The sequence below is a fragment of the Mucor mucedo genome (genome assembly GCF_025094135.1).
Source record: "Mucor mucedo strain NRRL 3635 chromosome Unknown EV154scaffold_27, whole genome shotgun sequence".
NCBI lineage: Eukaryota > Fungi > Mucoromycota > Mucoromycetes > Mucorales > Mucoraceae > Mucor > Mucor mucedo.
This window is the reverse complement of record NW_026252311.1, coordinates 310521-333961: the sequence shown is the minus strand read 5'-3', so window position 1 is coordinate 333961 and position 23441 is coordinate 310521. Positions and strand designations below refer to the sequence as shown.

Here is a 23441-nt window from a genome sequence, read left to right as displayed (position 1 = left end):
TAGACATAATAAAAGAATGTGTGAATGCTGAGGATATCATTTAGAGAAGGATGTTTAATCCAAAGCGTATCTTTTACTAAATATATAAAGTACATCTCCAATAGGCAGTTTACACTTTTCTTCACTATTCAAAGTTATTAAAATACATATTTTGTCAGCATTTGCCATGCTGTTATATCATGTACTCTACAAGATTGTCAAGTTTCTCAAATTATGTTTGACAGCAGTGGAAAGCATACGTGATCGCAAAGTTAGCCTATAAATCCGATTAAGTCCTGCTTCACAGCATCTGACAATTATCCACACTTACAAAGCGTCCACTTTGGCTTTTAGAAAAAAAGAAAAAAAAAAGTAGCTCTGTTAAAAACCATAAGAGATAGACGGATTTCTGGTATTATGATGCTCACTTAATGAGTTATAAAATCGCAATACAACTTATCCAAATTTTAGTTCTATATTGTAAAGCGCTAGGGTATCAAAGCACCCTATGAATAATTTAAAAAAGGTTCACATGTCTGTAATAATGCTCCGTTAAACACTCTCACTAATCAATCATCTATGCACCTCAATTGATTTTTGTAAATAGGTAGCATGGTATTGAGAATAGATTGATCTATAAATTTTATTGCTAGTACTTGACAGACACAAACATTAATTTTTTCCTTTAAAAGGCGCAGATAAATAGTCTTAATGAAATGGTGGGCTTGTGGGCAAAAAAACGTACAGTCGATAATATTTTTTTTCTATGCACTCATTCAATAAAAAACTTAAAGCTCATTGTTTATAAGAGAGGCGTATAGAAAAGAGTGGAAAGAGTGGGTCCAATATCTTTTAGATATTACTTATCATTGTTGCCTTTAGATGATAAGGGGGTGTATGTTAATTTTTACCCCATTTCGCTCGGATGAGCAGCAAACAATCATCCCCTACATACAAACAAAACATTGTCTGATTGCGACATAGGCTACTTGAGTTGGTTACGTTCTTAGCTTTAAATATGTCAACAGTCAATCTTTTATTAAAAGCATTCACGTTATTGAGCCCCATTAAGATTAAACTTTTCTTGGTGGCTATGATTGCTCCTTTTTGTATACAAGATATACTTCAGGCCATGTTTTGATAATGGGACTGTGCCAAAGAATACCTGATTCTTAAATAACATGTCTTCGTGTAAAAAAAGTCATGCTCATGACTCTACAGGACATAAACACCCCTTTTTGAACTTTAGCTTTCAGTTTATTAATGCGTATAGAATAAATCCCTGATTTATACAATCTGGCACGATGCACATTCAACCAGTACCATACGACTTTAGCCTTTAATCATTTTGCTGACAAGTGTTTAGGTATCGGCCATTTTTTTTTTTTTTTTTTTTTTGACGGCCATGTTAAATCATAATTTCCCGGGTTTATAACGCATTAGTGGATAAACAATTGTACCAATGTCTATCAAGTTAGATAAGCATTATTGCTCTAGCCAGCATAAGATCGAAAAAAAAAAAACTTAAATCATCAAAGTTCTGCCATAATATACCAGCATCAGCATACTATCTCTTTTCTTTTTCTTTTTCTTTTTTTTTTTAAAAAAAATACGTTTATATACGTAGATGTAAGTACGATGTGAATGCATGGTCTCTTATAGATGGGACGCCTGTTGAAAGAATTAATACGTAGATATAAAGTACTACTGGTTTTCAATGTTTTGTTTGCGGGGAAGTTTCTTGCAGTGTTTATATTGTGTGCAACAGCTCGTTCTTGTCATTTCATTTGATGCGCGCATTCTAATAATTGATATTGACTAGTCATACAACTTGCAATCTTGTGCATAGTTTCATAAAGAGCTGGTTGTAGCAAATAAATTTATTGAAATTTTCTGTTAAATTGTAAAATTGCTTTTTAGCGTCTGCTAAATTTCTTTCTTGGAAAGAGGTTTGAGTAACTTTGCATCGTGCAGATCCATTGCCCACAAAGCCGCTCTAAACATTAAAATAAGACGGTTGAATACACAGGTTCATAAAATAGCATTATATAATATCTTATTACCCTATCTGATTTGTGTACATAAACACATAGCCGACAAAGGGAATCATCTCTAAAGCAGACGAAACAATACCAAACCGCTCATACTGCCAAAAATATGTTTCGACTCTTCTTTGACGTTGCGCAGGTGACCAATTATAAAGCTGAAAGTATCTCCGATGTGCTGAACCTCCTGTGAACAATGCTTGGATTGAGATGAAGCATAATGGTCCCAGAACAGGCACAAGGTTTAAAGGTAATGTCATCACAAAAATGGCAGGTTTCAAAAGATAGATACTCCAGGATTCATCCACTTCAGCACTAAGAATCATTAGATTCATGGGAGAAAGAAAATGATGCTGATTCAAGGTTACACCGGATCCACCTACTTGTTCAGAGACCTGAACTTTGTTATCACCTGGCATACCTTTTCGCTCTTTCAAGACCGAGTCAAACAGGCGCTCTCGCACAGATCCAACGAAGTGACTACCGAGTTGTAAAGTGATGGCTGATGTTTCCAGAAAGAACAAGATTGAACTCGTTACTGCTACTAAAATCGAGGATATATGAGGGGAGTCGGTAATCAATCCTCTGTACAGTATGGATATCACATCTCGTTGGATATCATAACCATACTTGTAAAGGGGAATGATAGCAAGAGCGCTTGTTCCGAATACTTTGAGAATAGATAAACCTATGGGTCCTGCATGGCGTTGAGGATGATGAAGGAAATGGGCAAAACCTCGAAGTGGATAAGCAGCAGTGGGTAGGTGTCTCTCTTGAAACACGTTTAACATGGTGTGGGGTGGTATCTTTAGAAACTAATACCGAGACTGATAAAAAGGGTCGCCAAGTAAGAGTAGCAACGGGGGCATAAAAATGCGTGCGTGTGACTTTTAAAAAGATCGCGCTGGGTAAAGGGCCATTTAGGCGGGTTTCAACACACATTTTTTCCCTAAACAGCTGTTTTAAAAAAAAGAGTTGTCGATAAACGGCAAAGACCCTTCTTCTTTAAATACCAACAACTGCTAACCCAGCTACACTCTGATACAAAAAAATATGTCTCTTATTCAGCAACGAGATAATTCATTCGAGGGTGACACCTTGCATGTTCAAGGCGTTACAATGGCAGCTAAAGCCTTTCGTCATTGCATCTTTATATTAGACGAGCTTTTGTCCTGTTACGATTGCTTTCAGTTCTTAGCACCTGTTCCCTTGACTGCTGTTGTATATCATACTGAAGTAAAGCACCCCATGGACTTTAAAACTTTGGAATACAACCTGTATCAAAACCGGTATCATAACTACGAGGCCTTTGTTGAAGATCTTTGTCTTATTTGGGACAATGCAAAGCTCTTTCATCGATCCTTTGACTTGATTTACCAACAAGCTGAAAACCTCAAGAGAAGATATACTGCTCTTTCTGACTTTATTGCTGGAGGCCCCAAGTAGGATTTTCTTTAATATTTTATTAGTATCAATGTTGTTAAACCCCCCCTTAAAAATTTAGACCTTTTTATCTTTCGACATCCAGCACTGATATCAGCTTAATCTTCCAAACACCACTTCCGGAAGAAAAATTACAAATGATGGCAATACAACCAGAGCCTAAGATCATATTCCCAATGTATAAAGAAATGGACCCACCTAGCAAAAGGTAAGATATATAAATGCAATTATAGATTGTTTCAGCAATTTTTTTATAACAAAAAAAAAAAAAATCACCAGTAATTTATACTTCGTCCAAGCGTTAAGCGAGCAAGATTGTAATACAAAAAAGTTGCGAGGATTCAGTAACGTTCGATTATTATTTCAGCACTTGAACGCTTCTTTCTTTCAGTACTTGTCCGAACCCAGCAAATACAACACAGTACCTTTGCCGCGTTTTTACATTGCAAAGAATCGCACGTTATTGAATGAGGCAGGTACTGATCCCGACGGCGCTTTAGCGGTATTATACAATGTACAGATCAAGCCATTGACAAGGGACTTGTACCGATTACAGGCAACTGTTGTCATATCTGAACCCATGGGAGAAACGCATGGTTTCGATGAGTCTTCCATGGACAAAAGCGACGAATATGAATTCTGTCCTAAGGCATGGCTCAAATTACGTGTCATCAAGGTTGTAAAAAATGTAAATACTGTTATCAACGCTGATATGGATCGTAGTTTCTTCAAAAAAGTTTATAACACATACAAATTATCCACAAAAATCCCAGGCGACCTGAAGAAAGTGGGTGATCATGAGATCGCAAAAGGATTTGTACATGCCATCATTAATCCAAAATCAAATCAACCAGATACCGATATCGTTGCTAGGATGCCTAAACCTCTGTCCAAAACCGAACCCGTTGCATCCTCTTCTATGCTCCCCAAGGAGTTGCCAAAGAAGCAGCCTACAAAAATGCCTGCTAAAATCACCAGAAAAAATCATGAATCACCTTATCCTGTACATACACCAACTAAATCCCCACGTTCTTCAATCAAGGGCAAAGTGAGAGCCTCTGCTTCATTAGCCATAGTAAAAGAAGAGCCTCGACAGGGATCCATATACGATACAGAAGCTTCTCCGGTGATCGAAATCAGGTCCCCCAGCACCCAAAAACCTGTCGGTCCTTCTAAAAACATCATTCGCATTACCCCACCTGTAGAAAAAAAGAATGCCGAAACAAATAGAGAAGAACCTGAAGTACGACCTACCATTCGCCTCATTGTCAAGAAACGCGAACCACCAAAAGTCATCTCCCATGATTCTTCTTCTTCGGATGCAACAGACTCGGCCGAATCAGATAATAGTCAAGGCAAGGGAATAAACTCTTACTCCATTAAAGAAAAAACAGCAGAGTCAGAAGATCCTCCAAGTCTGATACATGAGGAAAATTCAAGCTACGTCGATGCCGTGTCTACATCACCTGCGAACGAAAGGTTTGAAAATACATCACCCATGGAAGAAGAGTCCCAATTGACCGAAACGAATGTTTCCTTTGAACGATATATGGAAAATACCGATACCGATACTCAAACCACAAAAATACATGACACACATAAACAGTACTATATCGATGCGTCCAAAGAGCTTTGGCAAAAGTTAAGAGATTGTAAGTTTTTTTTTTAAAAAAAAAAGTGGTCGATAAAGATAATTAAACAGACCCCTCCCCCCCCCCTCCTCCCCACCCATAGATGCAAAAGAGAAAAATGTTCCAGTAGTGGATATCAGCACCTATTTGGATAAAACCGCATCTTACCCAAGTGCAGAAGGCTTCTTCAAGCATGTGTATTTCTTAAGGGAAGACAATCAAAAGGTAGTTCAGACATTTCGAAGGATGACAATCACTCAGCGTACAACAGAAATTGCGAGTCTATTGGCCTTGAAGGGATTACCGCATATGGGACAAATTACAGAGGTTCTGCAGGAAAGTCACGGGGAGATCATCGGTTTATCGATGCAACGCTACCAAAAGACCTTGAAACAGTACACACATGCACATTCTCATCACCGTTTAACGGCTCACCAAAAAATGGATCTGATCATTCAGATGCTGGAGTGTATCCAAATAATACATAATGCTGGTTTAGCCCATCGCGATTTATCAGAAGTAAACTTTATGGTGAACGAAACCAACGAGACATTACGTGACGGAAGTCGTCGAGCCGAGTTATTTTTAATTGATTTCGGAAAATCGACATTTACAGATCCAAAAGACGTGCGTCGTTGGTGGACAGAACATCCCAAGGAACAGCATGACGACGGTGACGGAGAAATCGTACCATTAACAAAGGAAGATCTTAGTATCTGGTGTCAACAATTACCTTGGATTCGATCCAAACCTGACCATGGATACAGGCTCTACCGGTCAGTACAAACATTACCCAGAAATCGTACGGACACGGAAGATTTACCTTGGCTCGTCAACCCTTTGTCCGAAGACATTTATTCGATCGGTACACTCATATGGAAGACCTTCTCAGAGACAGAACCATGGTATGGCATTCTAGATACAGATCTCAAGGGATTGAGAGAGACTGTCGGCGAAGATTACCTCATCGAAAGAGCACTAGATCGTGAAGTATCTGGAAAATTAAGCAAGGAGCTTTTATTGATGTTCTTGAAAGTGTCACCGGAAAATCGTAAATCGGCAACGGAGGTGTTGGCCTGGTTGAACAATATTCAAATACAAGACGGTTTAATAGCTGAATGGGAAGAGCATGCACCCGTAGGCCGCCAAAAGAGACATGCCAAGGCATTGTTTAGGTATGAAGATGAACAAGGGCCAAGTAGGGATGCTGCTCCACAACGAAAGAAACACAAAAGTAATAATACAGCGATCAACTTAACGCTTTAAAAACCAAAACAAAACTGGATCAAATAATAAATAAGGATGGTTACTTTTTTTTTTTTTTGAGAAATTATTGTATTAAGTGTATATGTATGTACAATGTTAAATGGGTAAAATAGAGACAACTCTTCCTCCGATATAAGATGTACCATATCTTAATGTGGATATACCACCTGGGATATAGGATCCAACGTACCAAAGCAAAGCAATGATTTGAATAATGGCAAAAATAATTGTCAATAACGTTTTTCGAAGCTACATAAACATTCAGATATCAGTAACTTTTTTTAATGCAGCATGGAGATAAATCCAACTTACACCAAGAGCAGCATATAAAGTCAGGGCCATTGAGCCCAAATAAGATACCGTAAATGGAATTCTCTCTTTTGTCAGCATGTGTTGCATGTGTGATAAAGGTCCACGCAGTAAAGCAACGCTCACTAAAACTAAAATACTCCCCACTTACATCATGATGTCAGCCTTATATCAGATAATTGTGTTACTAGTGTTAAAACTTTACGTGTGAATGTAGCCGCAAACTTTCCAGGGTATAAGGGTAAAAAGAAGAATGACTGAGAGAAAAGTGTGTGTCAGTATGAAACTAGCTGTTGTTTAAATAAGTCACATACCAAGGCAAAACAACCAATGCCAAGAACAAGACAAAGGGCAAAAGCCATAACTCGCTAAAGAAAGTAAGAGATTAACCAAAGGTTAATAAAAACGATACATCTTGAACAAACCTCTACTCGAGATAATTGATACCAGGGATCTTCCTCTTCCTCCGTGTTTCCGCCAAGAGGAATGTAACCTTGTACGGAATTGGATACATTCGAAAATGCATTAGATGCGGAGTCACGGAACGATTGTAAAGGTGAGGGAGTTGTAGGTAAGGCTATAGGATTGCTTCTTGACGACTGAAAATTCCGAAGAGAGTTTTTAAAGGTGTTTTCCGTTTGTGACATTATTGTTTTAGCAAGATAGAGAGAGAGAGAGAAAAAGGACTCTAAAAAGAAACTGGGCTGAAAACCGATCACTCACTCGGAGTTTTGAAGGGAACAATCAAAAGTGCATTTTTGCTTTTTTTTTTTTTTTTTTTTTTTTTTTTACCATAGTCGCAGAAGCTATCAAATCCAAAAGATTTAGATGCACTGTAAGAAATGATTTTTCAATTGTTATTATGATTAAAAGCTTTGGATGGATAAATTTAGGGACAGCTTATAGGTATATATAAAGAAGACCTTACAGACCACTTCGAGATTTGAGGAGTACATGTGTTGTCCTGATATTCTGGTTATAATTAGAGACGTAGTTTTAGGAAAGGCACACACACAAGCTTTGCAAGGCGCTATAAAATGAAAAAGGTTACATGACGAATACAGATAAAATATAAATTATCTAAAGCGATCTCTTTTTTTTTTTTTTTGGATGATTGATGGCATAAAATATGTATGTTGAGAGATATAACATAAGAAGTTGATGCATAAAGCTGTCTTGTCAATGTTTAGCAAGGATAATTTCCCATCTCAAAAGCAAATCAAATTAAACTTTGTCAAAACATATATGCAGCAAAAGATCAAAAAACCTATCTATAACTATGAAGTATAGATCCACCTTATTAAATGACTTTAAAAAAGAAAGACACTTTGATGCGCGCTCTGATCTGGATCAAGATAAGCAGTTCTACGTCAAAGTAAGACTAATATTGTAATGCCACAAGCTAGCTATACTTCTGTAAAATTATGCGATTCTCTGCAAGGTCCAATCCTAGATGAGAAATTTACCCTAATAATACAACATGATTACATTGTGGCACGTATTATTTTTCTTCACGGAGGAACCGTCATATAAATCAGTTGTTGTCAGTACTGCCGAGCTGTTCTGATACATCGTTGCTACCATATTTGAGTTTAAAAATAAATTTGGTAAAAAACATAATTCGGGTACGCGCCCTACTGTACTGTGGTTTTTCTATCTTTTACCATTATGTCGCGTATCAATCGCTCAACCAACAATTCACCCCTGACTAGATCAGAAAGACCCTTCCGATCAGCTACAGTACCTCCGACTTCTTCACAGAATCAGCAAAATAGTAATACGAGCAATACACTGTTATCAGTTAATCAACTAAGCAATGTAAGGTTACGATCAAGACATTGACTGACCTTGTATTAACTGATATACTTTCTAGATTAGTAAAAAACTTGCTAATATCCGACACGAGTCTACACCTCTACTAAATGTACTAGCAAATCCCCCTCAGGTTCCGATGGAGGCTACTACAAGTAAGTTAGCAGTAAAAAAAAAAAAAAAAGGAGAATTCGTTACTAAAATTATTCAGTTAACCAAAGCACACGAAGACAATTACGAACTCAAGCCGTTGGTGATTTCTCTGCTCAAATACAACAATATGCTATTATCGAGGACTTGTTATATGTTTTAGCGGTAGGAAACTTTGAGAGCAATTGAATGGAAAAATGTTAGACTGATTTGCAATCGAATTTAGGGCATTGATGGTGTTTATGTAAAAGGGCAGTTTCCAAAGCAATCAAACGAAGAATACATGGACGAATCGAAAAGCTTACCAAAGCAGAACGCCGACTCCTGGAACTCAGTGAGATACTATATCGACAGTACTCTTGGTAAAAATAGGTCATACAGGTTTCGGGACCACCGAGCTAATTATTTGTTGTAGATCCTAGCTTAAAACATTTGGTAGAGAAGATTCTACCTTTAGCAACATATTATGCCTCTGTGAACGATTTTGTAGAGGTCTACTCACGATTTGAATACGGCACAATTAACCATGCTCTTTGTGCTGCTATACAAGTATTCTTGAAAGAATATTTATCATTCATTGCACAGCTTGAGCATCAGTTTCAAACAAGCACAACATTCACACTCCAAAAAATATGGTTTTACGCACAAGATACATTAAAGATTATGAAGGTTCTCCACGATTTATCAATTACAATTCGATCAATTCAGATTCCACCCAAAAGCGATCAGGATATTGATGCTGTGATAGAAGGCTTGCAACAAGAAGAAACTTCGGATGAGCCACAAATCCCAGTGGAACGTAAAGGCGGTGCTATATTGAACATTTTATCGGAAAGATTAATCGGATTGAGCGGGTAATACTGTAAGCTAAAACGCGACTTTCGGCAGGATGTACTTAAGATTATTGTAGGGATCCTGATTGTAAAAAGATTTACGCTTTCCTGCTCTCGAAGGCATCCGTACCTTATTTCGAAATACTTAATGCATGGATATATCATGGAGAAATCAAGGATCCTTACAGCGAATTTATGGTTTTGGAAAAAAGAAATGTGAAAAAGGAGAATCTTAAAGAAGATTATAATGACACTTATTGGGAGATGCGCTATACGATTCGTGAAGGAGGAGTACCTGAATTTCTTGATAATATGAAGAAGCAGATTTTACTGGCTGGTAAATATTTGAATGTGGTACGCGAATGTGGTGTCAGCATTGCAGATCCTGAGGAAATGCAAAATAAAATGTCAGGCTTGGTACAAAACCTAAGTCTTAACCCAGAAAGCGGACGAGGAAACACCAATGGGCAATTTATGCCGACTAGAAGTGATGTCTGGGTGGCTGTAAATGGTAGCCAGTAAGTTATATATGAGGATGTGTATGCGAGTATATACTACATTATTGACTATGATTTAGATTTGTTAAGAATCTAGAAATCGCTTATAAATACGCAAATCAAACTCTTTTAAACCTGTTAATGAAAGACCAGCAATTGATTGAACGTTTACGGTAAGAATGATCATGCTTTATATCCCATGATATTAATATATTAAGTAGCTCTATCAAACATTACTTCTTTCTTGATCAATCAGATTTCCTCACATCATTTTTAGATTTGGCAAAGGACGAATTAAAGCTACCTATTTCGAAAATCCCACAAAATCGTCTTCAGTCATTAATGGATCTTGTTTTACGAAACCCTTCTTCTGTATCAGCATATGATTCTTTTAACGAAGACGTGAAGGTTTCAATGAGTCCTTTACGATTGATAGATCAACTTTTATGTATCATCAGCTTAAGCGGTAAAGATAATAACGGGTCAAGGGATGGATCTGAACGTAGCTACAGCCTATCTAGCAGCATGATGTCGTCCATGTCAGCACTTCCAACTAGTGACCTTTCTGGATACGAGGGGCTGGTGTTAGATTATACTGTCACATTCCCACTATCTCTCATTATTTCACGTAAAGCGCTTACCAAATACCAGCTTTTATTTCGCCACATCTTAAAAATGAAGCACGTCGAAGATTTATTATGTAAGGCATGGACTGAGCAGAAAAATACTCTTTGGAAAACACGATCAACGAACCCTCGAATTGAACAATGGAAATCCAAGATTTTCTCTCTTCGAAATAGAATGCTGAAATTTGTACAACAATTTGCTTATTATGTCACAAATGTGGTGTTGGAACCTAATTACTGTCGTTTGGAAACTCAGTTAACAACGCTTGCCACTGTTGACCAAGTGTTGCAGTACCATTCCGATTTCTTAGATAACTGTTTGAAAGAGTGCATGCTGACTAACTCTAAGCTACTTCGCGTAAGTTTTTAGTATCACTATTATGATGATTAAGGTCTGACATATCTCAAAACTAGATATTTAATAAATTGATGGCATCATGTTTACAATTTGCAACACAAGCCGAGAATTACACCGACCTCTTAAAATTACTGGAACAAGAGCAAAGTATAGGCAGGTTTGGTGTCCCAAATGCAGGCCTTGGCGAGACATCATCCAGCCTTTTCGATACCACTGTTCGGGCATTGTTGAAAATGGAAGAGACATTTATGTACCATATGAAGCTTTTGATAGAAGCACTCAATTACTACTCTTCAGCCGAAACCATGCAATTCCTATGTCTTGTTGATATCTTGGATTACAATCAATTCTATAACAACAATGTTACAAGATCTGCTTCAAGGCAAAGATAAATAAAACATTAGGACCATGTAATATTTTAAATACATGTACTGAAAAAGTATAAACTAGAGTACACATTGCGGATAAAGTTTCGGCGGGTTAGGACTGAATTCCTTTTAATGAATGGGGGGTTTTTAAAAATTAGTATTCGTCACCATCATCTGAGGTTTAAGCACAATTCCACATTAAATAAAAGGGACCAGAACATAGTATCGCCTACAGGAAATCATGTCATGTACGGTCGTAATAGATCACTCATGCTCCATCAAAGTACACTTGAGGGCCTAGAAAGATACAACAAAGTTATGCCTAAAAGCACATCTTATCGCTCAATAATAATAATAAAAGTCCAATCATAATAAGGTTATGATGTCGAATGTAGAGAAGACACAATTAAAAAGTACAACAAAGCGCCCTATTATTTAGGCTGAGATAAATGTTGCCAAGGGAAACATTGGATTGGCTGGACAGAACCCAGAGCGCTTTGATTGGGCGAGCTATAAAAAATCGATATCTATTTAGGAAATACTGATTTTTTGTACCGCAAATCATTGTATCAAAACAACACTCTTAATTTAGATGATTTTCTTCTTGTTCGGTCGAAAGCCTTTTTCTCTTTCTATTTCGCTTTCTCCTTTTATAAAAATAAAAACTTCACATCCCACAATTTCGTCAAACTGGATCCCACTAATTTAACAAAATTTGATAGTTCAACAGTTTGCGGTCCGAATGATCCTGTTTTACTGTATGTTCATTGCTCAACACGTAAACCCGATCCTGTTGTACACATTCTTCGGAAAACCACACCTAACGGCATCCCGCCTGTCATTATAGGTAATAAAAAAAACCCCCTCAAACTCTTTATTATTCGAGCTTGACTAATAATATAAAGTGACGGGAGTTAAAGTAGAAGGACGAGTACCAAAGGTAGTGGATGAACGCCCAGACAAAGCAGTTAAGATTGTTGTTCTTGATCTTCGGGATAACCAGGATATAAGTAATGCAAACGAGAATCAACCTGCTTCTAAATTCAAAAAGATGCCAGCGGATATATGGGACAACGTGTTACTGATTAAAATGGCCCATAAACCAAATCAAGGTACGGATTGTCCTATTCAAGTGAATATCCCTTCAGTCGATGTCTTCTCGGATATCCTGCCATCGCAAGGAGCGCAAAAACAACAGCAACAATTACAGCAGCAACAACAGCAGCAGCCGAACCAAATGTTGTTTAATCCAGGTATGTTTAACCCAAATATGATGTTTGGTGGGAATAATGGATTTATGATGGGACAGCCTTCCATGATGTATAACAGTCCCCATGCAAATTATGTAAATGTGATGGCTGCAGCCCAGTCTTTATTAAATGCCAACAACAATTTTCATGGCATATACAATCCTGCTGCATTTAATAATCAGCGTGTCATGTCGCCACAATTGCACCAGCAACAATTAATGTTGCCACAGCAACAACTACAGCAACAGCAACAATTGCAGCAACAGCGTCTGCAACAATTACAGCAGCAACAATTACAGCAACAATTACAACTACAACAACAACAGCAGCAACAACAACAACAACAACAACAACAACAAATTAAACGAAAGCCAGTTCAATTACAACCGCAACATTATATGAGCCCCCAAATTGAACAAAGACTACAAAGAAAAGCGACTATTCCTCCGGCTGCAACACCACCAAGAGATACTCCGGCGAGCTATTTGAAAGCTCCAGCTGTTGAAAAGGAAGCAAAGAAGTCGGTTACATTTGCAGAGGAGCCGACAGTGTTTGAATACGAAGCTCTTGACCCTGAATCCGACACTGAAGATGCAGAGGAAGATGATGGGAGATATTATGAAGAACAAGTGCACCATTATCCCGAAGACGAAGTGGAAGTGCACCGTCATCATCATCATCATCAATACGATGAAGCGTATTATACCCCACCAGAATATAATAGATACCAAAGATTAGAGCCTGATATGCGTAGAAGACCTCATGAGTATTATGCTGAAGATGATGATATTTTGTATAGAAGGGACTATTTGAGCCGGAACCACTCAGTGAATAATCGCAGTAATAATCAACGAATTTTATAGAAATCGCGCTTGTGTACGCGACTCCCTATTTTTTTAATTTTTTTTTTTTTTTTGCAACGTCACACACTTGCAATTTAATTTTTTTTTCCCTTTGGCCCTTTTTTTTTTGCTTTTTTTTTTCGTTCATTTATTTTCTTTGTTGCAAAGTCTTTATACATTTATATATAGTTTTTTCATTTTCTGTGATAGGGTTACCATACAAAGCGATTAAAACATATAATAAACGACATTCGACGATACTTAATACATTCCTTATATTAACGACCTTATAATGAATACACAAGCTGTAGGTTTAAATTCAACCCGACCCTTTTTTTTTTTTTTTGGTTCATTAACTCATTTTTTTATATATAGGAAAATATTAGACGAACACTTGATGTTAGTAAGGGAGAAAACGCCGTAATGAGAAACGAAAGCAGTTTTCTAAAAGAAGAAAGACTTGGAGGAAGCCAGACCCAATATGTAAAGAGCTTCGCAGCAGTCAACGCTAAAAAGGGGCTGGGACTATCACAACAAGGATTATCGCAACAAGGATACGAAGCCCGTAAAGGTCTTTCTGACAATAGCAACAAAGTAATGAATAAAGCCAGTAAAGCGCCAGAGAAAGTAGCGGAGAAGGAAGAAGCTGCCCCAGTACCAATTGAAGATACCCAGGAATCCTTAAAAGAGGAATTTTTTAAGGACAATCAAACAAGATACAAGAACGATGAACCTGAATTAGAAGGCTTCCGTGACATTGTTCCTATTTTACCAATTAAAGTACCTCAACATTTGCGCCATTTGTATATCAAGAAGCCTGTATTTAATACCAAGTCGACATCAGGAACCACATCAGGAAGCAAGAGACCTAATGAAGAACCTCAACCCGAAGCCGAAAAGAAATTACGATCTACAGAACCAACAATGTTCCGACCTGATGCACCTGCTTTGAATCTCAAGTTAAACGAAGAAACTCTCGATTTGAATAAGGAGCAAGAAACGAGAGCCAAGTTAGCCATGTTGCAAACTACACAAACACTGAAAGAACACCAATGGAATGATCCTATGCTTGTTGCGGAATATGCTGGAGAGATCTTTGGTTATTTATACGATGCCGAGCCAAAATGTATGGCCGACCCTTCTTACGCGATGATCTCACAACACGAAGTTACCTGGAAGATGCGTAGTGTCTTGGTGGATTGGGTGATTGAAATTCATTGCTTGTTCAATTTATTACCAGAGACTTTATTCTTAGCCGTGAATATTATTGATCGATTCTTATCTCAACGTACTGTCGTACTTGGTAAATTACAATTGGTTGGGATCACTTCTTTGTTTATTGCTGCTAAATTTGAAGAAATGATTTCTCCCACCATGTTTGATTTCTTACACATGACGGATAATGCTGTGAAGGATGATGAATTGATCAAGGCAGAACGTTTTATCTTGCAAGTCTTGGATTTCCGACTTTGTTATCCTAATCCTGTGAATTTCTTGCGTCGTGTATGTACAGATGAGTTAAAGTGTGATGTGCATACTCGTACTTTAGCAAATTACTTTATGGAGATCTCTTGTGTGGATCACAAGTTTATTGGTATCCGTCCCTCTAAAATCGCTGCTGCCTCACTCTGGTTATCCAAGAAGATGCTTGCTAAAGGTAAATGGAATTCAAACTTCTCCAAGTTGGCTGGTTATACACCAGAGGATTTAAAACCCACCGTGGAGGCCATGTTAGATTTTCTGTCTCAGCCTCTTACCCATGACGCCTTCTTCAAAAAATGGTCATCCAGTAGATTGTCCAAAGCAAGCATATTTGTTCGTGATTGGGTGAACAGATATTACATCAATGAATAAATCAACAACAACCCTCTCTTCATAACATATCAATATTACAACGCAATTTTATTTCATTTTATTTCCCTTCCTCCTCCCTCAATAACATGAATTAAAAGAATAAACCTCATGTATCATAACTATTCTCAACATACCACATTCTGCGATCGACTGATAGTGTGTGATCTACCCATCGTTTTTAACCTGATTTAGTGTTATTAAGACAACATTTGAAAACCAAATAATAAATATTTTGTACACTACTGTCTCTCTGTATCTTTTTAACGCATAAAGAAATTTAAATCGGGCTGGCACTACCATCATGTTTTAGTTACATAGCTTGAAGTTCTTATTTTGGTTATCTAGCATAGATACAACAGGCTTGAGTCGCCCAGTAACTGATGCCTCAAAGAGGGTTCCCAGTCATTAGTTTTTCGGTTCTCTTAGGGACAGCCAAATTTTCTTAGGGACAGCCATTTTTCTTAGGGACAGCCATTTTTCTTAGGGACAGCCATTTTTCTTAGGGACAGCCAGGGTACGCGTAGTCGTAATGTTGGGATTATGATACTTTTATAGACATCAAGAGGTCAATAGAACTTAACAACTTAAAATATATACACATTTATCACAACTAACATAGTTTAAATCAGTATGTGTGTTTTACAGCTTACTTTCAGCTTCCCGTTTGGACTTTACCTTAAAAATTCCGCGTAAGATTAAGATCAAACGAGCTCAAAGGCGAAAGAGTGATGATAGAATTGTCAAAATAAGTATAAATTGCTTAATATACATTTATTCGTATTTTTTACATTTTTTTTTTTATTGTATATCCTTGTTCCCATGTCTACAGAACATCCAAACCATAGATCTTACGTTGCGACTACGTGCACTTTGGCTGTCCCTAAGGAAAAATTGGCTGTCCCTAAGAAAAGCGATATTTTTTCGAGCCAGTAATTGACTATAAATCAGTATTCTGATCGTTATTGCAGCTGATTTAATTTGAGCTGGTAATCTTAATGACATGAAAAAAGGGGCCGATTCAGTTATTTTAAATAGAGGCTTAAGGCTTTCAAAGAGATACGATGTATGACCAGAAATGATCAGTGAAATAATAGGGCTGCACTAATAAAGGTAATATACTGGAAAATGTATATATTTTTTATGAACCTCCGTCATATTTTACTTTGTTACAGTGTCCGAAAACTATTTTCAGTGTATTCTTGAAGTAAATTAAGCTTAAACTAGATTCCAATCATTCTTTATTCAGCGTAACAAGCACGGGTATCGATCCGAAAACGCAAAACCCGCAACCGCTCGTCCTAAACCTTCTTTATTGCTGTCACGATTCGGACGGTGAAAAGGTTTTTTCGGAATGAAATAAGTGTATTACTGTCAACTGTTGGTGACAGCAACAAAAAAAAGGCATCTTTTGGCCGTCCGTGATGCTGCATCTAAATTAACTCTATTTATTAAAATGAGTCGTTTTAATAAGGCAGCTGATTTATAATAAAGTTTGAAAGCACAGAATGCAATTTATTGTTCTATTTTACAGGAAACATGTTCTAAATAATGAAAGCTCCTAAATGACAACTGGAAACAGTGTTCTAGAACAGCTCAAGCTCAAATGGGATAGAAACGTTATTAAAATAGACTAGTGATTGGAATAAGTGAGACATTCTGTAGTCGACGTCGCTATCAATTAACTTACGTAGACCCATGAGAGCGCCCAAATTACTCATTCTATTCTTATATTAAAACAAGTGTAAATTAAAATGTAAGGGTCAGCTACATCATCATTACCATATTAGCTTATTATAATTTTCATTGTTTTCTGGTTCCAGAAATTCCTAATCAAACAAGCTTTTTTTTTTTTTTTTTTTTTCTATATTGATTTTGTGTTTTTTCTGCATACATACTGAGTGAATAATAAAATTCAAGGGATGAACAGGTTGACTTGTATTGATAGTTTTACCTCTACGCTATATATAAATTGTTTCGTGAGCGCGGACTATTGCCGATTTTGTTACAGAATACTACGGCTTATCTATCTGCCTCTTTTGCGGAGAGAATGAGAACTCTAACTGTTGCTGCGATTCTAATTGATTGTTTGGGAGCAGATTCGATATATTTCTCGTGCGGTCATGAAATGTCGGGAAAAAATGTATAACAAAGCTTCCCTCTGTCTCTCTCTCTTTGTGAAACCGAAGAGTTCAAGATCTTTTAATAGACATTTGATCTACCTATTTTCATCAAGATCGCCTCTTACTTTGTATAACTGATCTTTTTTTAACTCGTGCATATTCCCGGGTAAAGAAATAGGAGACACGTCTTTTTTTTTTCACTTTCCAGATCAAATTTCGTTTTCATATATGAACTAATTTCGTTTTCATATATGAGCTAATTTTGATACCAAGTTACGCTATAGTAACCCAATAACAACAATAAAAGGTAATTCAATAGATTAAATGGCTCATATCATTCATACTAAATGTTCTTATTTGAGATTGCATCAACAAGAATCTGCTAGAGTTTCTTGTAAAACAAGGGCGGACAGCCAAAAAGCTAGAAAGTCATCGTGGGTTGTTACCTTTTGTGAGTTATATGCGTTCCCACTTGACAAAGTCATGCCGCTGGGGGCAAACAACATTAGTCGAACAAGACTCTTTTTCTGTCTCGGGTTTGACTCGGTCAAGGAATAAAGAGTCTTATTTATTTTCGTTTAAATTGTAAAGCGGCTTTTTAATGTGTACTACGAACTTGTACCGGGAATCACGATTATTGAATTACTCCCCCCCCCCCCTAACCATTCTTTTTTTTTTAAAGCTAAGCCTATCTATCGATACTTGCAAGAGGTTTAGGAAACGGATAAATTTATGCCGGCATCTATTTTTATGACAGGTCTTGGGCATTTTTTCTTTCAATACCTGGTAAAACAAACACTTTCTACGTGGGATTTTACTGTGTAAAAGCAAAGACATTAATGCTAGCTTAAATGATACATTTTATGGAAAGCGTTGCCTGAGCTTATCTATAAAGAAAAGTATTTGTTGCTTTCTACATACAGGGCGTGCATGAAGAAGGGGGGTATGTTTTTCGATAAAGAAGGTTCTTTATGCTGCGTCCCGACCTGCATACTCTTTTAGTGAAAAAAAAAAAAAAAAATGACCAGGAACCGACAAAATACAGACAAACCCTCGATAATAATCTGGTTATATGGGTAACAAATTTGATTGTTTGCTGAATGATATCACAATAAAGGAGGTACACATGTGGCATATTTCAAGAGTAACCTAACTTCCCCCCCCCAAAAAAAAATGACTACAAGCTCATTTAACTACGCAGTAAAGTCTTTATTTAAACTTGATTGTTTCCGTAGTCTGTGATCATGATGATATCGCAGCAAACCCTTCGTATATAATAAAACCATGGAGAGAAGGGACTTTTCAGAGGCAAAGTATTCACAAGTTTTTGTTTAAAAGGTCCTTTAGAGTAAGCTAACCCGGGGCTTGGGGCGAAATGGCTCTCTAGTAAGCAAAGCGTCTGAGATGTATTAAGCTAACAATTGAATAAACATTACAGAATTCAGTGTGGCAAAAAAAGAATATGTTTTTTTCTGGCGGTTAGTAGAGGCTATACCAAAATCAAGTATGTGTCAAGTATTCGTTGCCAAAGTGGATACAAGTTTGGGTTCCCATTTAGACTTTAGTAAAATATACTCCGACTTGCAATTTTGTTGGAAGGACGTGCTAGACTTTTCTTACTTTGGTATAGTTAGAATTTGTTTGATATAAAAAAAAAAGATGATCTAGTCCCGAGATGGAGTGAATAAATGAATAATATAACATCGCATGAGAAAAACTAACATTATTAACCAATGGAAATCAATATGGATGAAAAGGGAAAAATTATCTTTTTTTAATAAAAAAGGATTTGTGTGTATACATATAATGGAAAAAATTAAAAGAGTAAAAAGAAAAAAGAGATACATGTAACATTCTGCTTTTTTTTCAGTGCTCATCTTTTTTGTTGTTTTAATACATTTTTCTTCTTTTTCCCTTTTTGTTGTTTTAAAAAGAAAAAGGGGGGGAAGAAGGGGAGGGGGAGGGATATCTTTTTTAAACAAGAACCAAGAGACCGAAAAGGGCAGCAATGAAAAGAGGACCGTTCAAAGAAGTGTAAACGGAGGCAGCAGCACTGGCAGCAGGAGAAGTAGAAGCCTTGGCAGCACCAGGAGTGGTAGCACCACTAGCAGAAGAAGCACCAGTAGAAGTGTTAGTGGTACTTCCAACAGCTTGGTCAAAGGTAGGGAAAGTAACAGCAGATTCGACGTAAGGTTGAGTAATATTCATGCAGGTGGCGACATCCATAACGTGAGAATAGGCCTTCTTGATATCAGGGTAATGCTTCATGAAGAATTGCATAGTCATATCGTTGATTTCGTGAGACAAGACAATGTTACCAGAGTTGGCATAGCTACCGTTGGTACCCATCTTGATGTAGGCTTCATAGTTATCATCAACAGTTTGTTCGGTAATACCAGGTGTGACATTGGCTGCCCAATCAAAGGTATCCAAGGTCCAGAGAATAGCAGTTAAATCCAATTGAGTGGCAATCCAACGGACACGATCATCCAAATCACCAAGTGCCTGTAATAAAGAAGAAAAAAATTAGTAAGCTGGCTATGCAGACACTCCTTTTTATATATATATGGAATACATACGGGACGCCAATGTTTGGGAGTAACACCAGTAACATGCTTGATAGCCTTTTGAGTGTAGTAAAGTTCGGCAAGGACTTCTTGGTTAGTCAAGGTGGTCATCATCTTGTGAGACCAGGTATGGCCAGCAATGTGGTGGCCATCTTTGACACCACGAAGGGCACCGTAAGGCCAGTTGACGACGTTGGAACCAATGTAGAACATGGTAGCCTTTTGCTTCTCCTTTTCCAAATAGTCATAGAAGGCATTGTGAGAACAGTTGGGACCATCATCGAAAGTCTATTGAAGAGAGTTAGAAAATGTTATATCTGCAATAGAAAAGAAAAGGTCTACTTACAATACCCCAGACATCGGGTTCAGGACAGGCGTAGAGATCAGCATTGATACCAGCAGTCTTGGGAGTCTTACAGGTAGAGGCAGACCACCAACAAGCGGGATCAGTAGCACCATCATAGCCGGTCATGTCAAGACCACCGGCAGCGTTGAGCTTTCTGACGGGGAAGTTGGGAGCCTTTGTCCAATCAATAGAGTTGTATAAGGCTGTGAATTCGGCAGAGGTGTTCATACCGTTGGAGGTAGCAGGACCCCAAACAGTAGGCCATTCAGAGGGGACAATGGCGTTGGGGCTGTTGTAGTAGGTACATTGAACGCCTGAGTCGAGAGAGGTGGTTTGAGGAATATCGGGAAGTACAATGTTGAGGGGATCGACGGTACTTTGGTAGTTAGTGGTGACTGCATTGGCGCCCATGAAGGCAGTAGCAGCTGCGAGTGCGATTTTCCAGACCATATCTTTATTTTATATTGAGGTACAAGGGAAAAAAGAGAAAAGTAAAAGAGAGTGAAAGGGGGGAAAAAGAAGAGTTCAAGATAAGGAAAAAGGAAAAAAAAAAAAAAAAAAAAAAAAGTTTGGTCCCTTCTTATAATAATCAAAAAAAAAAAAAAAAATTGAGTTCGGGATTAAGAAAAATTTATTTATAACATAATAGAAACCCAACCCATTAATTGGAGTTCCAAAAAGAGTGTATACTTTCTTATTATGGCACATTATCCATTGGAACACCAGGTTTTTTGCAATCTACATTTGGTGTAAAATAGTTACAAACGGGTAAAATAACTAATAATGTGAGTGTACAAGGTAACACCAAATCAAACCAAATAATAATAATAATAAAAAAAAAAGGCGATCTGGACCTGCTACTCACGCTTTTATTTCATTTTTCTGTTATATGTTCACTCCTTTTTGAATTTTTATATGCCCCTCTCCTCCTTATTAAGTATACAACAGAAAAAAAAGAAGCAAAAACTCCTATTTCGTCTTGAAATTGACCATCCTAGTAATACAGTGCAATGCATACTAACTGATATCAGAAAAAAGATGATGTCTCTACCCGTCGGCGACTGAACAATACTCAACATTGGAGTCCCCCCCCCATAGTTATAAATAGTTTTTTTTTTTTTGGACAACATAAAGACTCAGTTTCCTGGACTTGCTCATTGCCTTCCCTCTGTTTTGACATAAATCTGTCTATAAATATAGACAGGGTTAGAAACAATAGAGCCGTGGGTCATGAATTTCTTTTGTTATTCATGTTTGATCCTAACCAAAACAACTTGATTTCTCTTCCGAAAATAACAAGTCATTTATATCTGTTAATTTTTTCCCCGTAGTTGCACAGAAAGACTAAAATTATGAAAGGAATACTGATTGTCATTATGAAGGGTATATCAAATTTTACATTTTTCTGATTGTGTACCTGAATTTTTTCTATGCATCAGAAAAAAAAAAAAAAAAAACGAAAAAATTGTCCCATGCACGTCATTGCGTGTCTGAATGGTAGATCTTTTTGCTAGTCGAATTAGGATGCACCGCCAAGATAATCCCAGGAAACAAGAAACAAAAACACGGTTATCTGATACATATAAATCTTTTTTTTTTTTTTGGAACTCACGCTAGTAAGACATTTTTTTTTTTGTGCGTGAAATATTATGCTTTAATTAACGTGCGGCGGTGGGTTGCTCCCACTCATAAGTTTACCGAGCATGTGCGTTTTGTTACACGGCTAATAATTGATCGTCACTCACTCACACACCGTTTAAAAATAAACATTGTACGACATTGCCTTTTCTTTAGTATTGTGCGCCTTTAAGCAACAAACAGTATCCGGATGTCCACCATACAACGTTAAACAGATTTCTTCGTAACCATGGGAATCATCTAGTTACGTGCTGCGGATTTTTTTTTTTTTTTTTTTTTTTTTTTTCGGTTGACACAGGACGTTTGCAGAAATTTACAAGATTACGAAAATTAATTAATGTTATTTTATTTCATTGAATAGCAAAGTTTTGAAGGAGTTTTTGTTTTGGGAGGGAGATTTACAGAAAAACAGATTTTTCTTCCTTTGTGTCCCAATCACATGATGGGCATTCATCGCTTTTTACACAAGACCCACAATGGCTACACCATCCAGTGTTTACCAATGCTGACGGATCTGGCTGTGGAGTCCACCCTGTTCTAAAGATCCAATGATTCTCCGGAGCTAATGATTTGAATTTAATCTTTAGTTTACGAAAAAAAAGTCATTTCGTTGTTGTAGTTAAATCTTACCATTGATATTGGTATTTCTGTGATATTTGGGCGGTACAATCCAAGGTAGATCGATAAAGGTCATTGAATCCGAAGATTGGTTCAGAGTAACATGGCTTACGGTAGTACAAGAGCATTTCTCTGGTACGGTTATTGTCTTCTTTTTTCGACGACTGCGGATACAAATCGGTTTCAACAGACATTTCAACATGTCATGGAACCTTGATGTGTTCCCCCGTGGTTTTGGTTGTGTTGGCTTATTCTCTGTAAATATCGACTTGAAGCAATAACTGCATTGAGCCGAGGGTTTATGGTATGTATCTAAATGAGTAAAAATAGTATCTTTAGAAAACAAAAAAGAACAAAAAAAAAATAAGAATAGCAACAAACCATCCGAAAGCATATTGAAAGCGGATTGAAAGAAAGAAAGAAAGAAAAAAATGAAGAGAAAGAAGAGAAAGGGGTGGGAAAGAAAAAGACAAGGGCGTTCATTTTATTTTTTTAGAGAGGTGATTGTCTGTCAATAACGTAATAGAAGGCAAAGAATTATTAAGACAAAAAAGGGAGTACATATATTGCCCTCCTTTTGAAACATTCCGCCTATATCATTTTATTATAAAAAATGATATTCATTACTTAAACACATCAACTTCAATCTTATGCGGCAGATCCGAAGACCAGCGTGACACAAGATCTTAAACTCCTACCCTCCCTGACATCATGGTTTTACTGTTCACCTTTCTCTCTAATCAACCGGATCACCTTTTATGACTAAAAGTAATTAAAGCAGATTCTCTTTTATGTAAACATTTTGGCGCAAAAATAAAGTCAAAACATGGCGGGGGCGCGGAGGAAGATGGCGAGCAGGCGGGGGAGAGGACGGGTGCGGGTGGTTTCT

At 37.3% G+C, this 23441-nt stretch overlaps 8 protein-coding genes across 8 annotated transcripts; 4 read left to right on the top strand and 4 right to left on the bottom strand.

Moving 5' to 3' along the window:
• Nucleotides 1–1630: 1630 nt before the first annotated feature.
• EV154DRAFT_440406 (uncharacterized protein) lies at nt 1631–2979 on the bottom strand. The gene is made up of 2 exons (XM_051596923.1): nt 2043–2979; nt 1631–1975 (listed from the first exon to the last, which is right to left on the bottom strand). Exons 1-2 carry the CDS (start codon nt 2813–2815, stop codon nt 1906–1908), a joined length of 843 nt encoding a protein of 280 aa, XP_051459642.1. The 5' UTR covers nt 2816–2979; the 3' UTR covers nt 1631–1905.
• On the top strand, nt 2980–6412 carry EV154DRAFT_502917 (uncharacterized protein). Its single transcript, XM_051600842.1, has 4 exons — nt 2980–3466; nt 3529–3675; nt 3747–5119; nt 5202–6412. Exons 1-4 carry the CDS (start codon nt 3078–3080, stop codon nt 6362–6364), a joined length of 3072 nt encoding a protein of 1023 aa, XP_051459641.1. The 5' UTR covers nt 2980–3077; the 3' UTR covers nt 6365–6412.
• Nucleotides 6413–7402, bottom strand: EV154DRAFT_502914 (Got1/Sft2-like family-domain-containing protein). Its single transcript, XM_051600841.1, has 5 exons — nt 7099–7402; nt 6988–7041; nt 6879–6930; nt 6677–6819; nt 6413–6613 (listed from the first exon to the last, which is right to left on the bottom strand). Exons 1-5 carry the CDS (start codon nt 7318–7320, stop codon nt 6461–6463), a joined length of 624 nt encoding a protein of 207 aa, XP_051459640.1. The 5' UTR covers nt 7321–7402; the 3' UTR covers nt 6413–6460.
• A 1516-nt stretch (nt 7403–8918) lies between these two features.
• On the top strand, nt 8919–10961 carry EV154DRAFT_537202 (gamma-tubulin complex component protein; the record flags this gene model as incomplete). Its single annotated transcript, XM_051604192.1, has 5 exons — nt 8919–8997; nt 9051–9489; nt 9546–9986; nt 10046–10138; nt 10187–10961. The coding sequence occupies 5 exons, from the start codon at nt 8919–8921 to the stop codon at nt 10959–10961; spliced, it is 1827 nt and encodes a 608-aa protein (XP_051459639.1).
• A 938-nt stretch (nt 10962–11899) lies between these two features.
• EV154DRAFT_161275 (uncharacterized protein) lies at nt 11900–13558 on the top strand (the record flags this gene model as incomplete). Its single annotated transcript, XM_051594161.1, has 2 exons — nt 11900–12164; nt 12238–13558. Coding segments are annotated over 2 exons (1458 nt in total), but the record flags the coding sequence as incomplete, so codon positions are not given.
• A 1-nt stretch (nt 13559) lies between these two features.
• Nucleotides 13560–15346, top strand: EV154DRAFT_161276 (cyclin-like protein). Its single transcript, XM_051594162.1, has 2 exons — nt 13560–13716; nt 13785–15346. Exons 1-2 carry the CDS (start codon nt 13702–13704, stop codon nt 15261–15263), a joined length of 1494 nt encoding a protein of 497 aa, XP_051459637.1. The 5' UTR covers nt 13560–13701; the 3' UTR covers nt 15264–15346.
• A 3788-nt stretch (nt 15347–19134) lies between these two features.
• Nucleotides 19135–20846, bottom strand: EV154DRAFT_601120 (chitin deacetylase 1). Its single transcript, XM_051607211.1, has 3 exons — nt 20297–20846; nt 19963–20238; nt 19135–19888 (listed from the first exon to the last, which is right to left on the bottom strand). The coding sequence occupies exons 1-3, from the start codon at nt 20744–20746 to the stop codon at nt 19358–19360; spliced, it is 1257 nt and encodes a 418-aa protein (XP_051459636.1). The 5' UTR covers nt 20747–20846; the 3' UTR covers nt 19135–19357.
• Nucleotides 20847–22332: 1486 nt separating this feature from the next.
• Nucleotides 22333–22946, bottom strand: EV154DRAFT_479659 (uncharacterized protein; the record flags this gene model as incomplete). Its single annotated transcript, XM_051598272.1, has 3 exons — nt 22333–22496; nt 22565–22864; nt 22934–22946. 3 exons carry the CDS (start codon nt 22944–22946, stop codon nt 22333–22335), a joined length of 477 nt encoding a protein of 158 aa, XP_051459635.1.
• Nucleotides 22947–23441: the final 495 nt, after the last annotated feature.

Coding starts and splice junctions, on each gene's coding strand:
- EV154DRAFT_440406 (XM_051596923.1), bottom strand. CDS start 2,815: ATGTTAAACGTGTTTCAAGAGAGACACCTACCCACTGCTGCTTATCCA. Junction 1,976..2,042: donor ATGTACACAAATCAGATAGG/GTAATAAGATAT, acceptor TTTAATGTTTAG/AGCGGCTTTGTGGGCAATGG.
- EV154DRAFT_502914 (XM_051600841.1), bottom strand. CDS start 7,320: ATGTCACAAACGGAAAACACCTTTAAAAACTCTCTTCGGAATTTTCAG. Junction 6,820..6,878: donor GTTTGCGGCTACATTCACAC/GTAAAGTTTTAA, acceptor TCATGATGTAAG/TGGGGAGTATTTTAGTTTTA. Junction 6,614..6,676: donor CTTTATATGCTGCTCTTGGT/GTAAGTTGGATT, acceptor ATGTTTATGTAG/CTTCGAAAAACGTTATTGAC.
- EV154DRAFT_502917 (XM_051600842.1), top strand. CDS start 3,078: ATGTCTCTTATTCAGCAACGAGATAATTCATTCGAGGGTGACACCTTG. Junction 3,467..3,528: donor TTTATTGCTGGAGGCCCCAA/GTAGGATTTTCT, acceptor TTAAAAATTTAG/ACCTTTTTATCTTTCGACAT. Junction 5,120..5,201: donor TTGGCAAAAGTTAAGAGATT/GTAAGTTTTTTT, acceptor CCCCACCCATAG/ATGCAAAAGAGAAAAATGTT.
- EV154DRAFT_601120 (XM_051607211.1), bottom strand. CDS start 20,746: ATGGTCTGGAAAATCGCACTCGCAGCTGCTACTGCCTTCATGGGCGCC. Junction 20,239..20,296: donor AACCCGATGTCTGGGGTATT/GTAAGTAGACCT, acceptor TCTCTTCAATAG/ACTTTCGATGATGGTCCCAA. Junction 19,889..19,962: donor CTCCCAAACATTGGCGTCCC/GTATGTATTCCA, acceptor TCTTTATTACAG/GCACTTGGTGATTTGGATGA.